Source organism: Cuculus canorus, chromosome 21, assembly GCF_017976375.1.
Source record: "Cuculus canorus isolate bCucCan1 chromosome 21, bCucCan1.pri, whole genome shotgun sequence".
In the NCBI taxonomy this organism is placed as follows: Eukaryota; Metazoa; Chordata; class Aves; order Cuculiformes; family Cuculidae; genus Cuculus; species Cuculus canorus.
In genome coordinates this window covers 1,931,402-1,953,068 of record NC_071421.1, presented here as the reverse complement: position 1 = coordinate 1,953,068, position 21,667 = coordinate 1,931,402, and the positions used below count along the sequence as shown (strand labels likewise).

The 21,667-nt window shown below is 44.2% G+C and overlaps 1 protein-coding gene across 1 annotated transcript in view; it reads right to left on the bottom strand.

Moving 5' to 3' along the window:
- MIB2 (MIB E3 ubiquitin protein ligase 2) overlaps window positions 1–21,667 on the bottom strand; it is a 40,402-nt gene that overhangs the window by 17,653 nt on the left and 1,082 nt on the right. The window contains exons 2-6 of the mRNA XM_054085645.1: window positions 10,319–10,669; window positions 9,698–9,869; window positions 4,021–4,127; window positions 1,831–2,025; window positions 1,373–1,515 (exon numbers count right to left, since the gene is read on the bottom strand). Of these exons, the coding sequence (XP_053941620.1) occupies window positions 1,373–1,515; window positions 1,831–2,025; window positions 4,021–4,127; window positions 9,698–9,869; window positions 10,319–10,565 (864 nt within the window). The 5' untranslated portion in view covers window positions 10,566–10,669. The remainder of the gene's footprint in view (window positions 1–1,372; window positions 1,516–1,830; window positions 2,026–4,020; window positions 4,128–9,697; window positions 9,870–10,318; window positions 10,670–21,667) is intronic.

Genomic DNA, 21,667 nt, shown 5'->3' with positions numbered 1-21,667 from the left:
CAGTTGTGTAGGGTGGTTTTCTATACCTGTTCATTCAGGCAGCTGATAGTTTTGAGGGAGACAAAAAGTACCAATTTCTGAGACTCCAGGAAGTTACTGTTTCTGTTTAATGTCCTTCTCTACACTTGCATTTACCAGCAACAGGAATGCAGAGGCGCAGAGGTTTAACAACGTAGCAGACTATGTTAGCTACATGGCCACAATCAAACCTGATGTTGAAACCAACATGACATCATTTGCCTTAACTAAAGTCTGATGTCAAAAAGCCCGCTCCCCTTCAGGGCAGGCTGCGCTAGGATAAGGGTAGAATGTATCTTTATAATTTTACAGCACTCACCCACCAAGGCTTTGGGCAGCTGTGTCCGATTCAGACCTCAGGTTATTCAGTTGACTGACCCAAGCGCAGCAGGCATTTGGCTCACTTGTGGTTACACACTTCCCTCCCTTTCCAAAAAGCCACTTTTATACATGTCAGTAACGCAAGCTCAGATAGGGCTGACTGCTGGAATGGCGAGTGTCAAAATGTGATATTGCCTTGCAGTAAATCTGCACAGCAGCAGTACCACCTTCTTCAGTGTGGGGAAGTAATTTAATCTATTTTGGGCAATACCTGTAGACTATTCAAAGCTAAAAAATTTGACTTAAGGAGAAACAAAAAAAGCACACACTTTTTAATCTAAACAACAAATGCATCCGTTTGACTGCCATCATTTTGTGTGAATGTAAGCTCACAGCAGACGTTCACAAGGCCCTGGAGCCTTAACTCCACGATGCTCCCCAAGATGCTACGCTACAGTAACAGATGCCATTTCTATCTTTACTTCCTCTGCTCTCTGAGGTTCATCAGACAATAGGTGACAACAGGCTGATAGCTCTCCAAACTAAAGAAAACAGGCTAAACTCCAAGAACATCATACGGGCCGAGAAATTTTAGCCCTGGCCACGGATAGAGCCCACTGTTGACAAAACACATAACTTTCATTAGCAGTAATGCATTGCGCACAAAAGAAGCCAAACAGGGAATGGATCCACAACTCCAAGGAAAAAAGCCACGGCTCATTTAAAAACAAACAAACTAGCCATTAGGTCTTTGCACTTGCTTCCAAGACTTTTGAACAACTCTTTTGACCCATCGCAGACTCTTATAAATTATGCAAGGCTCCACAAAGCAATTCTCAAACAACACAGATTGATCTGAGCCTCAAAATAAATCTGACTCCAGTGTTTTATCACTGAAGAATTTGTGATTCACTCAACACAATATAAATATAGAAGGTACGATGTTCTGGTAACTTCCCAGCCAGCGCCTACATGTGTAGTCTGAGACAACGACCGATACATTACTGAGAGAACAGGAGAAGCAGAAGCATACCTCAGCCATTTTCGGATTCCAGCCACCATGGCCCTCCTGCATCTCCCGCAAGATGTCGATGTCCAGTAGGCATTTCACTTTGTCCCCGTGCTGGAATGGGTGCCTGTCCGTGCTTTCCTTCCTCTGTAGTTCAGCTGGTTTTCCTAAAGAGAAGAATGACACCACCCATATATTGAATTGAGATTGAGAGAATTTAGCCCTAACTGGATACCAATATGGGTTCAACACGAGGCAGTTCTAAAAAGACACAATCTTATCCCTCTCCGGGGGGGGGAGGGCGCTTTTGAAAATCACCTCTCATGTCATGTCAGACATCAGCAGCTGTTCTTAGCAATTCAGGCCCCCACAACTGTTTTTCATCAGACACACCCACACAGCACTCAAAATAAGTTCTCTTCTATAGGCAGCTTTGTGGAATGCTCTCCCCTTAGACTTCCTGAGAAGATGTCTCTACATACCTAATTTTGGGAGATGCTCTTTGTAGTAAAAGCCACCAGACGCCTCCACAGTACATTTCAGGTCCACTTTTCCCTTGTGTCCCACTCTGTAGACGTTCGTGGTACCATCAGACCACATGACGCTGGCCACACTGCGTCCTGTCTCTACATCCCAGCCACGTATATCAACCACACGTCCAGTTTTACCCTCACCACCTGACGAAAGAAAAGGGAAAAAAGTGTCCAGCTTGCATTTTCAGTGAGACCAATACACAGAAGCTCAGCTGACACAGGGATGTTTACTGAGATATAAAAATTTAACGACATTTTTATCTTAACAGAGTAAAAAACAAGGAAAAAACTTGTCAGTCCTAGAACTCTTTACCACAAAGCAGCAGGCACAGATGTCAGTAACTGGGACAGATGAAATTTTGGCATAGAGGTTGCTGCCAGGAAGGATTTCTGTGGGGCCACCTTTACACGTTGGACTGAAGCACACAGCTTGGCTTCACCGAGAGCACACTGCCTGCAGCAGCACCCTCCAGTCAAGTGCTCTTCATACACAAGAAAGAAGGAAATCACAGAGACGCAACCATTCAGCAGCTCGTACAACTTCCTTAGAGCTGGCATGATTCACTTGATCTGCAGAAGGGCCAAGAGATCTCAGTAACCTGTTTAATTAGGGAAATTAAAGATAACTTGGTTTGACCAACTAGGTGAGAATCTCTATATTAAGCTCACCCAACCATTTACTTTGGAATACAAACACAGAAGATTAATTCCACGCAGAAGCAGTCACTGCTGGTGGTGCACAGCAAGGCTGCCCAGCTCAGAGATGCAGTGTCACGGCACCACACTGTGGCAAGATAAAAACACAGCAGCGTTAAAGACTCGAGGTCTTTAACCTCTCCCGAAAGTTTGGTCAACTGGAAAATTTTGCAGTCAATGCTAATTTCTGCAAAGGGCTTGAGGCAGCAGGAACCCTAAAAATACATAAGCAAATAACAGCAAGACTGCAATCCGATTTCTCAGCTAGCTGCTCCTGCCCTTACCAGACACACAAGGCCACACGATGAATACATAAACTTACCAAGACCCTATCATAATGTTTGCGAGGTTATTTATTACTACTGCTTACAAGTTACCTCCTTAAATGGAAATAGCGCTGATGTGTTAGTGCTACCAGAAAGCCGAGTTCAGAAGAGCAAACGGCTACGGATCAGGCAGCTCCATCAAAGACAAGGCAGAGAGCAGCCAAGTGGCTGGCCCTCTGTTTCTTCCCCCTTGTCTAACACACACAACTGCTTTCAGGTCACAAGCATTGCAAGCAACGCAAGTCTCAGACATGTAAATGTTCATCTGATCCTAAAAGGATGGCTAAGCTGCACTGAGCGTAAGCTTCTTTTGCTCTCAGACCCTGCAAGTATCCGTGTCCTCTCCTGAACCAGAGCTGCAACAAACGGAGTCAACACTAGAAACCTTTGGACTTAGAAACTGATTTTTAAAGGATAAAAGAAGCTGCAAACATCGCAGTGTGTACAAGGCTCTGGAATAGAAAGGGGCAGTGAAGTTCCCTTAACCCTGCAGTACTACACAGAAACTGCTATCAGTGAATTAGACACGGTTATTACACCCACTCTAGAAAATACATCTTTGTCCTTTTGTGTTTTCAGCCTGAAGTTACAATTCCTACAGAAAGCAGAAGCCATTCTCCAGCAACTCCAGCAAACAGTTCTTCACTAACGCCCCACATGAAACGCTCCTTTATTGATCACTTCTCTTAAAAGTGTCCAAATAAGAATATTCCAGACAACTCCAAAGGAAAAAGGAGTACTGCACGCAGAGCCAGACAAACCTTACTCCCACTGCGAATGGAAGCTTTTTCAGGAAAAGATGGGTCTTTATTCTTTTATAACCTGATGTACATTTATAGCCCTAGACAACATCTTCTAGGATGGCCCCCGTGCCTTTTCACATCTATGGAACAGGAGCAGCAAAACCTCCCTCCCACACCCCGAGTGAATGCATCCCATTTGTGTCACAGGTATGTTTTTAAACGAATACGCCAGAAGAAATGGTATTTAATAGTCTGAAGAACAGCAACCTGCATCATCTGAACAGCTCCCCTAGAAGCTACTGCACAGCACAGCAATCTGGCAACAAAATAAAATATAGAAGGATGTTTTAGAGGACATCTCCAAAGCAGCTTACCGTCCTGGTTACCCCACTCCCAGTCGGGGCCACGGACCACTTTAGCCCCCTGGAAAGTCCCTTTTAAGGTGATGCGAGTTAAATTCTGTCGAGGACTCACTAAGACTCTGGAAAAACAAAATTGGAGAAAAGTAATTAATTTATTGTTACTATTCACACTTTATAACTCTGTTCCAAATGAAGTCTGTCATATGAGGACCGAGTGTACCACATTAGATAGAGAAAAAACACAGCTTGAGTTCTGGAGAGCATGTAAAAAGTAAGAGAGAAGAATAAAAGAACCGAATAGGGTCTTTAATCCTAAAAGCTGGTCTCCCCAGGAAGGTCAGAACACTTAAGCACTGTTCCACTGAGGGCAAAAAGACAACTGGTGGATAATTCACTGCGCTAAAAAAAAGTTCGAAACCTAGGTCTTATCAAAAACTGTGAGATCCATGGTGAGCTCTAAACCGAATTCTGTGCTTCTCACAACTGTGGGACGGGGAATAGAGGCTGTTATGGGCACAAAACAAGCAGGCATGCTTCAGTGTCATTCTGTGGGGGTGAACACACATCTGCACACAAGCAGCCAGCTTGTGGTGGGGTCTCTCTCCTGTTGGAGACACCAGAATGTCACCTTGCTGTCTCGGGAAACCGAACACACATAAACAGAAAGATTCAGAATGATAGCATTCACTCATTCACACACAGCACATTTGGCCATGAAGGAAAAGAGATGGTCCTTCCCTCGTAACTTCAAGGGCCTTGAGGGGGCTGCATCGGCAAAAATAAAACCTAGTAGCTCAGCTCCAAAGAGGAAAAAATTCTCCACATGCTTGACAAGATACACAAACCATAAATTATATCAGGGCAAGGCAGCTCACCAAGGGCCAACTCTGATTTCAGAGAGGGAGCAAAATGGACTTTCAGCTGCCCTCATATCCAAGCTTAAGGTGATGCTTATGGGCATTACAAGAGAAAACACTGCACAAAAGCGTTAATGGCTCGGGCAGTCCCTTAGCTCAAAGTCACATGGAGTTCAGCACATTTCAAACCTTAAGCTGCAGAATGCACAGCCTGCTTCCCTTGCTAAAAGGCAGAGCAGATTAGACCAGAAGGGTTGTGGCTACACCGTTTCCAGGCTACCACAGACCTTTCTACCTGCCCTGCGATCCACACTGTGGGCACATGCCCCAGTCCATCTTAAGAAAAAAGAGAAAAGTACCTACGTGATAGTGAACAGCGGGTCTGCTGTCCTGTTAAAGCAGCTTCCAATTCCCATAATGTTACAGCAGCCTCTGCTGAGTTTGCTGAGTTTGTGCGTGTTGTTCCTACTCTGTGTTCCCTAGCCGAAAGCTTTCTCATCAGACACCGAGCCACCAAATCCTTATGGACCCGTTCGTGTTGCTCGCCCAGGGTACAATCCAGTTTTCTAGGTGACTGCGGAGGTGCCACAACCCATGCCCGTGACCACACACCTCCTCCTGACAGGCTCTTGGCAGCTCCCAGAGCAGACAGTGCAAACCCAAGTTCAGCAGCTGTTGCCCTGGGGAAGGGGAGGGGAAGCCATACGGAGGGGAGGGCTGACCTCAGAATGCTGTGTTTATTTTCCATCTAATACGTACAGAGAGAAGGTGGAGACTCTGAAGGATAAAAAGCTTATGATTGAACTTACTGTTTACCTATCCATCAAAAGCCTAATTCTTTTACCTTTCCTAACTCGTTAACAGATCTCCCATCGGTGCTTTGCAATCTAATGTGTTTAAAAAGAGGGAGAGATTATTTACACATGTTTTTATAATCACTGAATGTTCATTATCCCGATTGCAGCTCAACACGAGGAAGACAAGGACTGTTTAGAATGGCTGAGATTTTGACTGTTTTCAACACGATCAAGGCTGGTAGTTGTTATCAAAGCGAAGATCACGAAAGAGGGCTTGGTAAAGGCTCAGCTGAAAAAAAAAACCCTGATAAGTATTTATTTTATTGCACTATAAACTGGCTTCAAGAAACAGCATGGAAACATCTGAAACAGACTAGCTACGACATGCTATTTTCACTGCATTTTGCTGAACGCTTTACTAACAATTTACCAAAGACATCTTACTTGAGACCTGAGACAAAGTCTTAAAAGTACACTTCTCTCCCCCAACCCTCCTCTCTGAAGGGAGGAGTTTCAATGCACACGTTCTCAGTGATAGTAAAATAAAGCACCCAGCTAAGCTTAAGCAAGATGTTTAACCAGCAAAATAGATCCCTTCATTATATTCCTAGCATAATTCCCCTTTCTGTGCAATCACGTAAGCGCAGTCACTTCCTATCTTAACAGCTCTCACATTAACCTCTCATTTCTCAGCGAAATTTGTGGCCAGAGACCAGGAAAGCAAAGCTGACCAGTTCAGAAAGCTGAGCTCCCTTGAAGAAGAACGAAGGGTAAGCAAATCCGTCTTCCATTGTACCAAAATGCTGCAGGCAACCCACCACAACCGCCTTCTTTCCCTGGCCTCACAATAATTTTGACCTTGTCTTGAACTACACTGCTAATCAGCAACGCTGAAGAACGATGCAAGAACCAGATGTCCTAAGTCTAAACATCTTCAGTTTTAATCAACTCCAATGCAGGATAACAACCAAAGTAATTAGTGGGTGCCAAAAATACCCTAGGGATACATTTAATCACTGTAATATTGCCTTTAATAGCAATTTTAATTATGAGAGCCAAAGTCTGCAGCCACTGCTGCCCTACAAATTCCATTTATATTAAATTACTACAGCACCCAGAAAACACTTGGGATCATGCACTGTACAGAGGGAAGCAATGCCTCTCTCCAGCGCACCCTGTGGATATTTTGCCTGTGCTCAAATTTCGTCGAGGCGCTTACATAGCCTTTCCCATCTCTGACAGCTACACTCTGAACAGCCAGAAAAATAGCATCATCCATGCTTTACAGACAGAGATTTGAGACCCAAAAGAATTGACCTGGAGAAGCGTAAACCGAGACTGTTTTAATTTCAGCAGCGATCTGACACGCTGCAGGAGTCAGAGCCCCTTTGTACCTGGCAGAGCTAATGCATTTTGCAAGACTGACTTCTCCACTGCAAGAGAATTCTCATCTGGAGAAACAAGGACAATGCACAGCACTGGAAAGCAGAAGGGATGGTAACCTGCAAGGCGGCACGCCATCAATATTGTGTTAATCTCTTTAGAAAGGCACAGCTGTAAACTAGAATCTCAGCTCACGGCAGGTACAAACCTGCCCTCCTTCTAGGACGCATAAAGAACAACACAGGCTGCCTCAAGAAAAGCCAACACCAAGATCTTACAAAATCTACAGATAAAACTGGCTTCAATGATTCAAAAAATTCTAGATTCTCTAATCCTCCCCAGCAAAGCTTTTACTGAAGCACTTCCAGCAAAGGATAAAGGGAAGAAACTCTGACAGATGGCAGGCGGATGCCGATTGCTCAAGCATGAACCAGACTAAGACAAGGACACGAGTAAGAGAGGGATCAGGATCACAGAAACCTATTTCAGGAACTGTCTTGACGAAGAATTTCCACTGTGAATCCTATCCTTCCTTGCCACGGCACAGTTCTGCACAAAGCCAGCTGTGTTTGTAACCCAGAGCGCAAGGTCTGGGATAGGCTAAACACTTCCTGCCTGTTTTGCCGACCTGCAAACCTACCTCAGGTCAGCCTGGGATTTGGAAAGCCACAGCAGGCAAGATTTCAGACCAAAGCTACTGAACGCAAACTAAAATGTGTATGTGCACCTAAGATTCAGCATTGCACTGCAGGGAGAAGGTTTTCTCAGCTGTGCTCTCGAAGATGTGTGTACGCAGCCTTTAATGGCAGAATGTTGTCCTGAGAGCAACACCAGCACTGGTGAGCGTGCAAAGTGAAATGTCTTGTTATCAATGTAATATCTTGTTAGGTCGTTTATCCCGTAAATCTTGCTGGTACAATTATTATAATAACTAATACAATAAATTAAAAACCAAATTAGTATTCCTAGATTCATTACTACTTAACAAGCATTTAAAAGAGATTTAGGAGACAAACACATCATCATGAGTCAGATTTGATTCAAAACATTACACACCAAAATTTCTTAGTCTAGCAGCTTAAAATGGGGTAAATAACACACGTTCAAGAGGTCACTACAGTAAATAGACCTGCATCTCCTTTACTGTCTGGTAATCAGACGCCCAGCAGTTGTCACTCAGCTGCTATATTAGTTCAGGCTTACAATGTAAGCAGGCACAGATGGAAGGCTGGATTATTAAAGCTGCCTTCAATGGGTCTGCATTGCACACGCATACCTAAACAACAGCCTGCACTTGTTTGTGTAACCTGAGTTAGGAATCCTACTGGTAACTCGAGTAGAGAGAGCTGGGCTAAGAATTATGGCTGAAAACAATTGCAGACTCAGGTTTGACTACAATACAAAATACAACGTGAGAAAATACTCGTATTTCTTATGCTTGATTACACAAAACATCTTCCTGTGTACTTTGCTGGCTGCTCCAATTCCATTGTTTTCCAGTAAAAAAAATAGGATTGCTGAAGAATTGTTAAGGTTGTGATTTATTGGTGAGCGAAGTCTAGAAAATGAACCACATCCCCTTCTGAAATACAACTCAGCCTCATCCCTGAGAAGGCGATGCACGCAAAATGCCATTGCTGCCTTTGCACTTGAATATCTGCTACTGATATTTCCTACGATTACCTCAGACTTGATTATTTGCAGAACTCAGACTTCCAGCCCTAACATAAACCCAACAAGCTTTGCTTTGCAATCTTGCTTACACACAGAGATTTATCCCCCAGTTACCAAGCATATATTCAGCTAACAGATACAAGACTGCAAAAAAAGGTCTTTGGTGAAACTTGGATGTCCATCCTTCTAAACCAAGCCTCTCCCAAAACAGCCTTAAAACTCAAACCAAACAAGACTAATAACAAATACCAGCAGCTGGCAGAGGTCAGGAAGACACTACTTCAAAGAGTAAAGTAAAAATAAAACTGTAGGCCCTGCCACAAGAAGTTCAAATTCTGGTCATAAGACCTGAAATAGTCTTCAGGTAAAGGTCTCTTCAAAGCCTCTTTAGAAAACTGATTGGGAGCCCTCAGCAGCATCTGTCTGGGCTTAAGGCATCTTAAATCCTAGGATTAGTGACCTGCTACACATTTCTGTGCTGGTCTTGCCCAGGTTCAGCTGCATGGGGCCATGTGGTGAGTTTGGCAACAGCAGTGCAGGTAATTTGCTGCACCAGGCCATTGCACTGCCGCCTCCAAAACTGTCCCACTAGAGGCACTGGCCGCTAAAGGAGACCTATTCAGCGTTTCACGGCCATTTGTAGTAACAAAACCCCAGGAAAACCCAAATCCACACAAATCCGTACAAGTGCCAGATGCAGCCCTACACTATTCTTTAGAACAGTGGTTCCCAGACTCTTTTTGATCATGAAATCCTATCACTAAAAGAATTCGAGCGCTCCTCAATTTATTTATTTACAAATTATACAGATGTGTACGAGTGCAGTTCAGTTAACGTTATTCCTGCAACTCAACAGATCAACTTGAATGCTCCATAGCTCATTTTGGAGACCACTGTTAAAGAACGATAGAATATAGAATTGTAATGACTTCTAAAGCTCAGCATGGTTAACTGACGTTCCCCTACAGCACCACTTACGGTTGCGAGTGTGCTGTCTCATAGCGCTCGAAGGAGTGAGACAGATCGTGCTTGTTGTTCATGTAACACTGCGTGCACAAGTCATAGTCAAAACACATTTTGCATTTCCACCGCATTCCCCGTATACCATGCTTCTTGCAACAGTCACAGATGATGTTGGGGTGACGGACACCTAGGAGTACAAAAGCAAAGGAATAAGATCCACACAAAATCCAAAGAAAACAGGTTGACTAGGTTCAGCACATCAGTATGTTTTAAACAAAAAAAAAAATAATCATGAACTGTGTGTATTGAAGATGATGCAATAATATAATAAGAAGTGATACGTGTAATATAAAGTATCCGTTTCCTGACTTAGGGAACTCCTATCCTAAAAGTCATGCCAGAATCTCACAGAACAACAATCAGCAAATCTTTTGGACTCACAGTAAAACAGAAAGAGTAAAGAATAGTCTTTGCATAGAGGCAAACAGGAATTTTTCATTGCTGCTGTTGCTCAGCACCTCAAGCAGCTGCAAAAGGCTCACCATTCCAGCTGGCATGTGAGGCAGGTGTTAGGTACGCTAAAGGAGATGAGCGTACAGTACTAGAGTTTATGCTTCTTGTCCAGGTTACACTTACCTATTTGTGCGTTATCGTACAGAAGAAGGTCATAAGCCCCTTGGAATCCAGTCCGATAATTGGTTCTGTTGCCTTGATCCCACTGCACGACCACAGTCTTATCTGGAGTGGTTGGGCTGCCTGTCCGACCAATCTCAACCACGGTCCCAACATTCCCTTCACCACTGTCCTGGTTGCCCCACTTCCAGTCCACTCCACGAACTACTCGCATCCCAACCTGCATGCTGGCATAGGGGTCCGCGTCCATCGATCTGCACAGCAACTCCTACAGTTCTTCCACGTGAGGGGTCTTGGAGACAGGCAGTATCAGCAGCAATGCATTCAGCAGCAGCAGCAGCATGTTCAGCACACCTGATAAGATAATATACAGTTAAGTGATGCCACTCAACACACCACATCTTCCCCAGAATGACCTAGCTACAGAAGAAGCCCGACCTGCTGAGTAGATCACAGAATCAGGGAATGGTTTGGGTTGGAAGGGATCTTCAAGATCATCCAGTTCCATCTTTGGGCATCGCTGGGTCTCCACCTTTACCTCAAGCTATCTATAACATCCAAAATTTTCTCAAGACTTCCAAAACCACCCCAACAGAATGCCAGGGGCCAAACGGCAAGGTTTGCTGTGCTTTTGGGATCTGCACTAACTGCTGTGACACAGAGCCAGTTCAAACCAGGCTGACAACCAGCTGACAACCTAATGGGATGTTACTCAGACATGGCAATAGCAGCAGCTTTGTGCCCCGTGACGTGTTGTTAACACTGCACCCACCAATAAAGCAACTGAAACCACCGAGGCTTAAAAATACACTTTTCCCCCAGCCAAAAATCCTCTTTTAAATGTATGGAGGAGTAGTTTGATGCAAAATCGAGTTTCTAGCACGCAGAAAAAGACTAATTTCTGTTCAACTCAAGCATCTCTCTCAATTCAGACTCTTCCTGCTATGCATCACAGTGACATGCAAATGCCTGTCAGCAACAGTAAAACAGAACGTCCTTGTGAGCTTCATGACATCTTTCGCTCCAATCATTGTTAAAAGATGCCTTGGGCAACACTTTCATTTAGATTTCCTTTGTGGATATGGATGTAACAATGCTGAGTTTAAAGCACACCAGTGTTTATCATCTTCATGAAAACAGGAAATCATCAAAAAGAAAGAATATCTTTTTTAGAAAGCATCACAGAACCTAATGAGGTTTGTACGATCCTCTCTTCCTCCAGATCAGAAATGAGTGAAATGACAGTTTATTGCTTTAACAAAGAGGCAGAACTGCTTTTCTAAAAGGCTGCTAACAACCAGTCAAGACAGTCAAACCCACGGCAGAGAAAGCTCACAGAAACATCCAACAGCACAAAGGTACATGAGAAGCACAATTCAATTATTGCTTAAAAACAACAACCCACCCTGTTTCATGCAAGTAAGGTGGTGCAGTGTGGAGGGAAGTAAAAAAAGTGGGAAAGGAAATTGCATGCTCGGAGAAGGAAAGAGCAAACAGCACAGGGTTTTTTTAGGTTAGGATGGAGTACTGCTCTCCAGCCTTAAGAGTTTCATGCTATTTCAGCGGACCTTTCCCCTCTCCCCATGAACGAGTGAAACACCACAGGCTTCAGAAATCTCAGTATTTCAAAGAAGGCAATGCCAGTTCCAAAAATTACTCGCCATACAAGTATATTTCAGGCTGTGCCACAAACCCATAAAATTTAAGTCACTGCAGTATAAAGAGGATAATCCCTTCCTACCTGGAAAAAGGAAGGCAGGCAAGCACACTATAATATGTGGTGACACGTGCTCAAGAGAGCAGTCAAACCACAGAACATCAGCCTCAGGTCAGAACTGTCTTGGGTCTGCAAATGTGTGACCTACACACAGGCAAAACCACGCTTCCTCTGTGTGCCATCCCATGACTTTTCTGACAGGGATGCTACGGAGAATCCTTCTTCAAACTGCCAGTGGAATACACAAGCTACATGAAGACACTTTGTAGAAAAAGCCTTGGAGAAATGCATCGTTTCGCTGCGCTATGCATTTGTGTACAGATGCAATAGGGCATGCCAACATCAGATGTCTTGTCGCAGAACTGCCACCAGACAGCAATCTCTGACAGTATGACGGGTACTGAGTTGCAAGGACAAAAATCCATCTAATCAGTAGCCCATAATAAGCTGGATCCTAATGGGAACAGACTTTTAGTGCTGCCACAGGCATCAGGCTTCCCTTCCCTATGACTCACAAAGGACCTGCACATGGACTCTCCCACAGCTCAAGGAAGACACTGGCGTTGAACTGCACCCTTGCATCACCAAACACCCATTAATGGAGCTGTCTGTGCTGCAACAACCTTTGTGCAATTCCCTGCTCACTGCTGACTACTGTCTTCTTAATGTGGATACTTCATTTTCCACACAAGAAGGCACCAAATACATTCTGCATTCCCACCTAATCTGCAGGGGCGATGCGTAACAAGGGTAAAGAACCATTCAGAATCCTTATGATGAATTACAACACTCATGCAGTCTGAACCTGGCCAGGGATCAGTATTATTTACTTCCTAAGTAGAAATGTTTCACTCACTGAAGCAAATGCTCCTCCCTCGATGCTGGCTGGATCATAATTGTTCCACGGAAGGGTAGGTATAGCTGCCAGCAATAATTCAGAGAGAAAACACCAGTTTCCCGTGGGAGTTTAAAGTATGAACAAAGAATCCATCATAAGACACAGGAATATTCCTGAGTCCTGGCCTCATCTGCTGGGACACGGAGAAGACCATCCCACGTGTTATCTATGAGTTAGCAAATCCCAGTAATACTTAGCAGGAAGGAAGGAGAAACAACACTATTAAAAGAAGTCAAATGTCAAATCACACAACTAAACACGACTGATCAACTTCCACTACTGTAAAGTGTCAAGATTTATTTTTATATACAAACATCAATAGAGATCCAAACAAGTTAGGTGTACTAAGTCAGCTCATATTGGCTCAAGACCTTCTGCCGTGGCTTTGCAGTGCTGCTACAACCCAGCTGCTTCTGCCCTACCCCTCTGGGCATTCACTCCACAGAAATAAGGCTCCATTGGGTTTTTTCTCTCTCCTGACACAGCAGTGATTTTGTGAACCCAACACGAGCTGAATAGCTCGATGCCTGGATGATGCTTATCTACACAATCCAGTATTGTTCTCAGCCCCAGTTTCCCCACCTGCAAAACAGGCATAAATACTTTTGTGTTCTTTAATAACAGACAACGACTAGGATCAAATACCTCTAACCAAGGTTTAAAGCTGCTTAGTTACTTACCAAAGCTACTTTTCATAACAACAAGCTCAAATTCAGACTTACTTTCACTCTTCTTTCTCCTCAGCAAACAGTAAGCCCCCAGGACAGTGCCGAAGTAAACACATGAATGTGCTCTCACCAACAGGACACAGTGCAATCTCTCTCAAGGATACATAGAATTCCCACAAATATACTCACTATTAAATGAAGACAGTCCAGAAAAACACACAGCAAATAATCCATTTTGACTTCCCACAGTGTAAGGACCATGTTGTAGCTGATGGCTCCTCCCAGGAGCGGTCAGGAGCCGTAAGCCCTTATTGCTGCCACCTGGCCATGGTGCCGCAGCTGTGCCACCTCATGCAATTCCAGACCCCCAAGCAGCCTCCCTGGCTCCCCACACACCTGAACTCCATATAATCAATCTCCACTTTCTAGGAGGGGCCCTGTCTGGAAACATTGGCCAACCCCACAGCACTTTACTATCTCAACTCCAATTCACACCAGTTTAATATCGAGCTCTACTGGTTGCAAGTCCCTCTCCGTGTCTACTCTGACGTTTGGCTTTCTATGTAGTCCATTTGTATTGGGCCCATAAGTCCTCCCTTGGAGATACATGCTCTAATTTCCCCTGTTTCTTCACAACAGAGTTTATCATCTGCTCCTGGATTCAGGTGGTTTCAACCAGCTTCCCCACTACTCAAACAAAACCCTTGCCTTCCCCTTTTTTTTTTGCTGTCAGAATGGTAGTTTCAACAAGTTATTAATTCACAAACACTAGGCTTTAATACTACACCATAACACAGCACAAATACGAGTCCTGCCTCTTGATGTGGAAAAATGTACAGTCAGGCCCATTCGGTTGTTTATTGTTACCCAGATCTCATTCCACAGCCCTTGCTCATACAAAGAGAGCACTGTCAGATCAGGCCTCTGAAGGAGGGGAGATTGAGATGAGATCTTAGGAAGAAATGTTTTCCTGGGAGGGTGGGGAGGCCCTGGCTGCCCTGAGCAGTGGGGGCTGCCCCATCCCTGGAGGGGTTCCAGGCCAGGTTGGATGGGGCTTGGAGCCCCTGAGCCAGTGGGAGATGTCCCTGCCCATGGCAGGGGGTGGGACTGGATGGGTTTTGGGGTCCCTTCCAACCCAAACCTTTCTAGCACAGAGAACAAAGAAGGACAGATGATGTTTCTGTGGGTTAAATTTCAACAGCCGATAACGGAAGCCATTCTTACTGACAAACTACTCTCAGCAGAAAAAAACAGATAGAAATGGGGCAGCTGCCTCCATTAAAACCAATCAATAAGAACAAGCCTGCATGAGATGAAACCATTTCCATGGCCCAAGCCTCACCTGCTCTCAAAGCATATGTAACTGTATTACATAAACAGAACAAGGCAGGTGATTAATATGCCTTTGCTCAGGGACTAATATCTTGTCATTTCAGCTTCGCTGCGTAAGCAGGCACGCATCCTGAGACACAGCGCGAGGAAATGCTAAAAATAACTAGCCAGGCACTCAGCTTAGAGACGGTTCCATTGAGTGTATTTTATCCCTGCAATCAACACTTGTCCTTTACAAATGCCAGCCCATTGATCTGTTTTGCCTGAACTGAACATTACATTCAGTTTACACTGACTGTATTCTAGCACTAAGCTGTTATGGTAAGAGCAGAATGTTGCCTTCCCTTTCAAGCTGCGGGAGCGATACTTTAAGTGGTTACGATGCTGGTTTAATATCTATTCTGTCACCTTGTTAAAGGACACAAGCCTAAAAGAAGCGTCAGAAAATTTATTAATAGTCAATAACAGTAGTTTTGTGCCAACCCTTCTGAGAAGCTCGACCCCAGCGTTCCGGTTTCCTAAAAAATGGCAAACAATCTCAGAATAGATCATAAAGATGGTAGAAGTCACAGAGAAGTTACACATCTGACGTTTTCAGGTTCATTATGTGCGAGAATGGCAAAATCTAAAAGCTTCAGTGGATGCAAAAGCCAACTGAGCCACATAAAACAATCAGAGGTGGGCTCTGCTTAGCTAAGGAAGAGCACAAGAGATCACTGGACAAAAGCCAAGATCCTCAATCGAGAAACACTCAGTGATTCTTCTGAGAGTGGCCGTGGCAGAGCCAGAAGCACCACATTACAGTAATCCCAGTGGACTCACTCAGTCTCAGGCCATGTTGTCTTCATACTGTAGAAGTCATCACCAGAAGAAAATGCATCATAGCAAACATGAGAATGAAACGTACAGGCACCACCAGTTGTCTCTTAGGGGGAGAAGGCAGGAGCTCCAAGTTTAACACTCTGCATGTACCAGGACCATCATCTGGACTGCAAGGAGGATGCACCAGGAATAAACTGGCTGCACAGCCCAAGGTCAGCAAGTCACATGCTTGCAAAGGGCGAGATGGTATTTAAAAAACCCTGCAGGGATATCTTCCATTTGCCTTCTTCGAAAATTTAAATGTCTTGGTTTTAAGTACAAATACTGGGGCTGAGAGCCCTTTGTTGTTATACCCGAATGCTGTGAAGCCCTCTGTACTTTTGAGGCTGAACAGATGAAAAGTACTGCCTGCTTTCAGATCCAGGATCGCAACTAAGTCTCAGATAGAAGACATCTCTCCGTAATTTTCATCACAGATAGATTCAAAAAGCCACAACTTCAGTACAGAAGAAGTCTTAAGAGCTTCTTCCAGCTGAGTGTGAAGGCATGCATGAACGCTTGCAGTCTCCTAGAGCTACCAAATCAGAACCCAGTTGGCCTGGAGCCTTCAGTTCCCACTTTACTCAAACTTCAATCCACCAGTGACGGCACCAGACACGGAAAGATGAACCTGCATCAAAACCCCAGCGCTCATCTGCAGAGCCTCGACCAAACTGGCAGTTACCAAGTTCTAGGGACCGAAAAGGGATTTTTGTCAGTGACAAATAATAATACAAGTTAAATGGGAACTGACAGTATCAGCCACAAGATCTACCACAAGCAAAGAAACAGCAAAGTATTTTCAATTAATCAGCTCTGTGGTAACTAATGGACATGACTCACGAAATAAACTGGATTGCGCAATAGGTCAATATTTGCTTTAAACCATACAAATGCAAACATAACCTTTGGGAAACACCACCAGTAAAGTGAAAAATAAACAGCTGTGACAGGCTGGTATACCACAGCGTACTGGTGTCTGTTCATTTTCTTCAGAGTAGCAGGTACGGTACTCTGTTTCCAGTTTGTGACCAAACGAGTGTTGATAACACAATGACGTTTTAGTGATTGCTGATCAGTGCTTACACAGTACCAAAGCCTTTTCTGTTTCTCACGCTGCTCTGCCGGCGAGTAGGCTGAGGGGAAACAAGAATTTGTGAGGGAACACAGCCAGGACAGCTGACCCCAACTGGGATATCCAATATGACATTGTGCTCAGCAGTAAAAGCTGGAGGGAAGAAATAGACCTGATGAAGAACTGCTTTCTCAATTCTACTCTCCCAGTTCTCCTCCCTATCCCACCAGGGTGGAAATGATCAAGCAACTGTGTGGTGCTTTGCTGCCTACCAAGGTTAACCCACATCACAGAGAAAGGAGGAATACTTCTTTGCTAGGTCAGGGATGTTAAAAATTCAGATTTATAAGTAAACATCATTCAAACTCTACAAAAGAGCAAGCTCCCTCTACCAGCTTCTACTGAACACAAAAACTTCAGGCTTTAAACCGGAGAGATCAATGCTCATCTGCCCACTGGAGAATTAAGAGTGATTATAAGTGAAAGTTCACACTGGGCATCTAGTGGATCTCTCTCTTATTACAACCCACAAGATAATTGCTCATGAGCCCGATGAAATTTCCTTCTGGCTTTTGATGAACTGTGTTCTCCCCAGGAGGGAGAAAAACAGCTCCAGCCGCTTGCTTTAATTGGACCTGACAGTTTGCAGATTGCTGCCCCAAGCCTTGGAAAGCTCAGTAGCTGGGGCCGATGAGAATCCACTTTTTCCTCAACAGCAGATTTCAGAATTAAATTTGCATTGCATTACAGTAAAAACAAACACACACACACAACCACCAGGTGATGTTGTTCCAAAAAAACAAATATTTGCCAAGTTCAAATTAAGGTCTTTTTCACTTTACATAGGAAAAATGGGACAGTGATATTTTAACTTCCCCATACCCCCCATGGAAGAGCTCTGTTGCATGAGGAAAACAAACCAAAATCTCTCCTGCCAAGAATTACCATTGCTTTTCTGGCCATTGTCATTAAAAGACCAGTGGCCACCTGTCCAGCATCCCTTGCACTGGCCAGCAGGTCTTTTTGTGCCTGTTCAGAACGCTGACAAAAGTCACAATATGTATATAAAAAAGTTCAATAAGTCAAATCCAACCCAGCCACGGAAGCCAGAGAATCTCCATTACTTAAAGAACAAGCTCAGCATATCCATCACGAATGGTTTCAGCATACTTTTACCATGCCTTGCAGAAAAGGACAGACCAGGTGGCCTCATCAAAATCCCTTCCAGAACTATTTTCAATCACCTAGAAATGGAAGACCATACAGAAACATATTCCAACAGTGAGAAATCTGTCCTGGCAGCAGATTTCAGCTGTATTCTTCCTTAGACATTGCTCTAACATATCTCTCAGAGGCAGGAGCTCTCCTGGGCAGGAGCATCTGGCCCAGAGCTGATGGTGGTGAGCTCTAGGTAAAGTTCAGGTCTGCATCTTTCTCACACCAGCTACCAACTCCTATTTACCATGAAAATCTGGGTTAAATCACTTAAGAGTTCATAATCCTCCAATCTATTTACACCATAAAGGCAGTAAGTTTCCCCACAAGTCTTTCAAAATCAGAAGACTAACATTACTACAGGAGTAAAAAAAATCAACAGGAATAAACACTGAAGTCCTGCTGATAGACATGTGGTTGGAAAAAACACAGCACTGTGGTTCTGTGATACGGCTGTTCATATTGTTCAGACCCTGGTACTCTCAGCAGTTGTGATACAATAGGATTACAAATCATCCCATCAAGGAACAGACCTCCCTCCAACTTTTCAAAATGAGAAGTAGCTACCTCAGATGCTGGCATAGAGTATAAACCTTGCTGAATCTCTGACAAGCCTTGATAGCTCATCCTACCGACTTTCATATCCCCCTTCGGGCTTTCAGAACGGTCAGCACTGCACTCCTGACAGTTTTCAGCCTGGAACTTCCCCCATCTGTGCTCTGAGAGCGGATCAAAAGGTTTAAGTCTAATCTATGCTGACGTGCCTTTGGCTAGAGAGACATCAGCTGCGTAGGAGCAGAATGAATTGAGTTAGCAGTAGCTTTCCTCCCTGGTACTTAACGAACATTTGAGGGTCAGCGCATACACCAATTCACTTACGAGTTTGTACAGTTTAGAAGTACAGATGTTATCTTTCAGCTCTGGATAGCCAAGTACTTTAAAGAATGCAAGAACACTTTACAGATGGGAAATGGAGCCATAGTTATGTATGGAATTGGTTGCAGAGCCAGGAACAAAGCTCACATATCCTAACACCAAGTTCTGTTCTCCACAACCTGCTCCACAGGGGAGAACAAAACCCTATCAACCCATGATCCAGCACACATCCTCACATTCCTCGGGGTCATGTCACGGAATGTGGATCGAGGTCCAAGATCAAGACATTTACTGTCCTGCCACCACACACAACTTCAGTGATGCCATTTTCCATACAGGGTTAGTCTACATGCCACAGGACTTGTTCTGTATTCTTGGAAATTTCAAACACCACTACAGCTCTCATTACAGAAATATTTAAATTCTAGAAACAAAAGAGGTCACATTCTCAGTCTTTGCCTAAGAAAAGAAGAATTATAGCACCACAGAATGGCTTGGGTCGGAAAGGACCTTAAAGGTCATCCAGTTTCAACCCTCCTGCCATGGGCAGGGACACCTCCCACTGGATCAGGGGCTCCAAGCCCCATCCAACCTGAACCCCTCCAGGGATGGGGCAGCCACCACTGCTCTGGCCAACCTGGGCCAGGGCCTCCCCATCCTCCCAGGAAAACATTTCTTCCTAAGATCTCATCTCAATCTCTCCTCCTTCAGCTTAAAACCTTTTCCCCTCATGCTATCCGTCCCCAGCTTTCCTGTAGGTGAAGATCATATCCAATGATGTCTCTCCAGTCAGAGCTCCTAGTGAGAGTGTACTGGAAGTTGCACCACTCTCCTTCTGAGCACACTGCATTACAGCACCCTGGCCCCTCCATAAATGCCCTTGATGAGCAATGAATCAGAATCCTTGAAGAACAACTAGGACAAATAGCCAGCTCATAGGACTTAGCATTCTATTCCTGGATCCCTGGAAAACAGCAACTCAAAACTAAAGGGCATGATCAGTACTGTCGCAAGTGTTGTGGTCACACTCAGCGTGACCCAGAGCCCAGGAGCAGTTCTGTATCAGAGATGATGAGCAAGACAAACAGATTTGATAGGAACAGGCAGGCACAGGCAATGTGACCCAGGAGAGCTCAATTATCAAGTTGGAGAAAGCCTTCAACTTCAGTGAAGCCATAGGCAACCAAGACCGATCTCTGCAAGCAATCAACACTAAGAGACATGGATTCAAGGCAAGAGATGAGCTTGTTTCAGACACAGCTGCCACAGCCCTGGAGAGCCCATGGTGGTCCTGCAGCCTCACACTTGTTGATCAAGGTAGCTTAGAATGCCATGAACATTCTCTTTTCCAAGTAAAAATGGAAGGAGACGATTGCAACGAATACACTTATGGTACTTCCACAGTTTTGGCAACTTCCAAGATATTTGTCAAAGTGAAAAGAAGCTCTGCATGGACTCCAAATTCTTCCAAACACCCCCAGCAGTGGATTAGCGGCCACTGCAGACCAAAGCAAGAAAATAGCACTAATTTGGCACAGGATTTCCACAGTTGCAGAGCTTCAAACATGCATTTAAAATAAATGTCAAAAGGTATGAAGCTACACAGCAATACATGAATAAGAAGAGAATTAAGCTAACCCAAATAGCAAAATAGCACACAACTGTGAGGGTTCTTCTCCTATCAGTGACTCGGAGAGGTTTGCTGTGCAAAGAGAAAGGGATGGGAAACAAATTTATCTTTTTGAAGCCTAAAAAGAGAATAATCATTCAAGAGAACAGAACCAGTGGTGGCACTGTTAAATGACAGGGAGGTAAACGTTATGTTGTAGACACACTTGTCAGTCCTAAAAGAACTCTTGTCCTTCCGCCACAGAAACAGACAGGATTAGTATGGAAAACAGGCGTAAAGTCCTGAAGACAGACCAGCGACACAGCCAGGACTACAGTGAGACACCAATCGACCGCTCTATTAATTGGCTGCCTTAAGGAAGAACTTCTTGCAGAGAACCACTGTCCACCCAATGGAAGTTAGCTGCCCCAGACACGAACCTATACAGCTACAACTCAGAGCAGAAAGCGGAGTTCAAAACAGGGCAAGAATTCTCTAGCTCTGCCAAGGTTACTGAAGATTTCTCTTCCTGATTACTGTTAGCAACATGACACACAACATCATTCCAATCATAACAATCTGGGTAATGTGGGTAATTTACAGTAACTGCATCTCTTGACAATTCACTCATCCGGAAACCACGGATGAAAAATTCAACAGGTAATCGAGTACAGGGGAAGGACCAAAAAGGATGAACAACTGCATTTTTCTTCATAGGAAGTAGTTTTAGGAAACCAAGGAGCTGTTAAACAGAGAAGAAATAACAATGACATCCCATTTGAGCCAAATAAACTCCTCCTACAGCAACAGAGGAGCACAGAGGACGTAATGAGGCTCTTAGCCAAAAAGAGAGAAGGTGGAGTAGTAAAGCCAAGCTCAAGCGACCTCCATGAAGGTGAGACAGAGCTTGTTTCTAAGTGAGGTAGAAATTAGACTTTGCTACATTCAGAAATTTAGTTCTGAAGTTAAACGTCTGCAGAGACATCAGAACAAACATGTGTAGCACTTTCAATGCAGCTGTACCACCTTCTCTAGGTTAAAGCCTGGCCCTTGATTTCATGACTCTTTCTCAGTTCATGAAGATTGCAAATATCATAGAAA